Source organism: Sinocyclocheilus rhinocerous, unplaced genomic scaffold (assembly GCF_001515625.1).
Source record: "Sinocyclocheilus rhinocerous isolate Xijiao unplaced genomic scaffold, SAMN03320098_v1.1 scaffold270, whole genome shotgun sequence".
In the NCBI taxonomy this organism is placed as follows: domain Eukaryota; kingdom Metazoa; phylum Chordata; class Actinopteri; order Cypriniformes; family Cyprinidae; genus Sinocyclocheilus; species Sinocyclocheilus rhinocerous.
The window spans coordinates 298,181-302,081 of NW_015653456.1; the positions used below are offsets into that span (position 1 = coordinate 298,181).

Here is a 3,901-nt window from a genome sequence, read left to right on the forward strand (position 1 = left end):
ATTTACAAAATATCTTCATGGAACATGATCTTTACTTAATATGCTAATGATTTTTGGCATAAAAGAAAAATCTATAATTTTCACCCATACAGTATATTTTTGACTATTGCTACAAATATACCCCAGTGACTTAAGACTGGTTTTGTGGTCCAGGGTCACATATTTTCATTGGCAGAGCAAAAATAAACAAAACTAACATGCAATACCATGTCTAGAAATATTATTTACTTCATTTCTCGTTTATTTTACTGCTGTATAAAAGAAATATGAGTTATTGCAGGTGTCTGCATTGCAATGGTGATGTGATTCTGTACACTCCATTAAAGTATTCCAGATTGTTGTAGTCTGCTGTATTTTCTACAACCTAGCATTTAGAAACTGGCAGCAAAATGAGAAATTTCCACTGTTATCTGATTTGCATAGTCCCACTAGCTAAAGCAATGTAGACAGCATGTGCAAATAAATGACACTGGCAGCTGGAACAAATGACATTTAGTGAACTCCTTCCTTAATTAGTGTGTTTTCTCATTTCACTCAGTTGTTGGCCCAAACTCACGTTCTATTCCACCCCCCTCCCCCTTTGCAGTGTAAACCACAGGCCATCTGCATCATAAATGTGATGAATTTATAAAAAAGGCTATAATTTTTCATTATTTATTTATGCATTGTCCTGTTTAATGTCGATTCCACTTCTCTCTGTGTGTAGGGACGTAAGGACTACATGGGACTGGCCATAAAGAATGATAATCTGGTGTATGTGTATAATCTGGGAGGAGAGGTTGTAGAGATTCCTCTCAGTTCAAAGCCAGTGAGCTCCTGGCCGCCTGTCTTCAATCTTGTTAAAGTGGAGAGGTAGAGCAACTGCTTTCATTATATGATCACGCATAATGTTTTTCTTAAGAAACACAGTTCACAAAGTACAGCAGCCAAATATGGGGGTCAGTACACTCTAAAAAATGCTGGGTTAAATATAACCCAGCATTTTTTTGAGTGTATAAATACAATTACAGAACAAATTTTCAGCACTGTTTCATCTGAAGTTTATAGAGCCTGTTGCGGTTTTCTTTTTTTTTTTTTTTTAAATACATCCCATTTTGTGCTCCACCAAAATTAAAACTACATTTAAAATTAAAACATGACCGTCATTCAAGATTTCACCAATGAACATGGTCCATAATTAAACCCGTTTATTAAATAATTTTGCGGCTGTTGTAATAAGACTTGTTAGGAAGGTTTCCATCTTTTAGATTATCTTTAGTCACTAGTTTGCATACTGGAAAAAAAAAGAAAATAGAAAAAAAGAAAAACTCTAATTTGTTACAATTAGTTTTTCTGAACAGGACAATTCAAGAGTCATACTTGTTAGTTAATAAAGTTCTCAATCCTAAAATTTTGTGTGAATGTATAGCCCAAGGAAAGTGAATTTGTGTATGATGCTTTTACATCAAATGCATGTCAGATGTTTTGCCAAGGGAAGACCATGCATGCAGATATTTGTATATAGTACTTAGTCTATAATCACTGGATTTACCCTTCTTTTTGGTAGGTTGGGTCGGCATGGTAAACTGTTCCTGACGGTTCCAAGTCAAGACACCACCGCAGAGCAGAAGTTTATCCAGAAAGGAGAGGCAGATGGGACAGACTCCTTGTTTGATCTTGATCCTAAAGACAATGTTTTTATCGTGGGTGGAGTGCCTCCTGATGTAAAGGTGCAAAAATCTATTTTTTCTAAGGACAATGTCTCAAATAGGGGTGAAGGCTCTGATATACTCACAGTGAAGTTCTTTTTCATTCTTTGTTTAGGGGTAAAAAGAAGTTTGAAATGCCTTTGCAGCGGTCTACTCTTAGTGAACATCCCAATGCTTTCCACACTGCTCAGAGTGGTGTTTAGATGAATATGTAAATATGTGCTGTGCTTCTTCTCTCAATAACAACGTGGTGAGAAAATAGCAGTTAAGAAAGCATCTGATCGTAATGATGTGGATTTGTTGCACGAGCTCTGCACTTCTGCACTTCAGTCAAGTAAAGTAACGTTATGTTTATTTACATAACACTTTATGCGATAGTTTGCACAAGCGACTTTATAGTATTAAACACTTCAATTTCTACTATAAAGTAGCTCTCTAGTGTTTTCTTAAAAACTTTTTTCAAAAGACTGATCAGAGGAAATGAACCAGTGAAAAATTTCTCATCAAAGAAGGTGGAGTACAATGGTAGTGTGAAGGTGTTTACCAGCCAAAATGAAATTTTCTAGAGATTTGCTTTGGCAAGCAGTTTCAAACTCCCAAAACAAACTCCAAACAAACTTCGTTTTGACCTGATTTTTTTTTGTTTTTTTTTCAAAATGAAGTCACACCAGTTCTTTTTAAGATTTCGCTTGAAGTATATCAGGGTCTTAACACTTTATTTTGATAGTCCACTTTAGACATTCTACTAAACTTTAAGTAACTTTGCAACTATGTCAATTACAAGTCATTAGAGTTTTAGTAGACTTAATATCTGTTAGCACTTTATACTTAGCAAGTACATTTCAACTTTTTCCGATAACTCTAACCCTAACCCAACGTAAAAATCTATGAATACTCTAATGAGAGTGGATTATCGAAACAAAGTTTAACCCAGTTAAAGGGTAATTAATAATTTATTTTTTTTTGGTAACAAATTCATATGAATAAATGTCCATCATGTTGTTCCAGCTTCCTCCAGCTTTGATTTTGGCTCCTTTTGTTGGTTGCATTGAATTAGAGACTTTGAATAGTGATGTCATCAGTTTGTACAACTTTAAGCAACTTCACAAAATGAATGTTGTGGAATCGATGCCTTGTCCCAGGTAAAGAAACCTTTCCTTATATCCCTCCATTCTTTAAACCGTAAACACTATGTATTGTAGGTGACCACTGCCTAAAGCTGGGGCCAAACAGTTTCATACGGCCTTATGTGTTAATAGTTCATCTAGCTCAATCAGTATTCCCTTATTCCCTTTATGGGTTTTGGTTTGCCAAAACCAAATATATATCAATAATGTTTTATTGATATATTTTAGTCTTTTTATGTTTAAATAATGTTACATCAAAGCAAGATAGTGATGTTTGTGGTCTCTTAAAGTGCCCCTATTATGGGTAATGAAAGGTTCATATTTTGGTTTTGGGAGTCCCCAATAACAGGTTGACATTCATGCAAGGTCAAAAAACACTTTCATTGTCTTATAATATGCATTTATTTTTTACCTTACTTGCTCAAGGACTCCCAAACGATTCGCGTTCAACGATTAATTTTTCCAAACCCCTCCTTTGCGTGACGCTAATCTGCGGTGATTGGTCCGATTGGTCTCATTTTCATTTCATCTTGCCTGTGATGCCTGATAAAGCAGCGTTTGTGAGCGCAGTGCTGCTTTGTGTACAGCGACCTTTCCTTATATCCCTCCATTCTTTAAACCGTAAACACTATGTATTGTAGGTGACCACTGCCTAAAGCTGGGGCCAAACAGTTTCATACGGCCTTATGTGTTAATAGTTCATCTAGCTCAATCAGTATTCCCTTATTCCCTTTATGGGTTTTGGTTTGCCATTTAATGTTTTATTGATATATTTTAGTCTTTTTATGTTTAAATAATGTTACATCAAAGCAAGATAGTGATGTTTGTGGTCTCTTAAAGTGCCCCTATTATGGGTAATGAAAGGTTCATATTTTGGTTTTGGGAGTCCCCAATAACAGGTTGACATTCATGCAAGGTCAAAAAACACTTTCATTGTCTTATAATATGCATTTATTTTTTACCTTACTTGCTCAAGGACTCCCAAACGATTCGCGTTCAACGATTAATTTTTCCAAACCCCTCCTTTGCGTGACGCTAATCTGCGGTGAATGGTCCGATTGGTCTCATTTTCATTTCATCATGCCT

General features: G+C 35.5%; 1 protein-coding gene across 1 annotated transcript in view; it reads left to right on the top strand.

Moving 5' to 3' along the window:
• The window catches only part of lama4 (laminin, alpha 4), a 57,176-nt gene that overhangs the window by 30,898 nt on the left and 22,377 nt on the right, over nt 1-3,901 (top strand). The window contains exons 22-24 of the mRNA XM_016521866.1: nt 707-852; nt 1,547-1,709; nt 2,697-2,830. Of these exons, the coding sequence (XP_016377352.1) occupies nt 707-852; nt 1,547-1,709; nt 2,697-2,830 (443 nt within the window). The remainder of the gene's footprint in view (nt 1-706; nt 853-1,546; nt 1,710-2,696; nt 2,831-3,901) is intronic.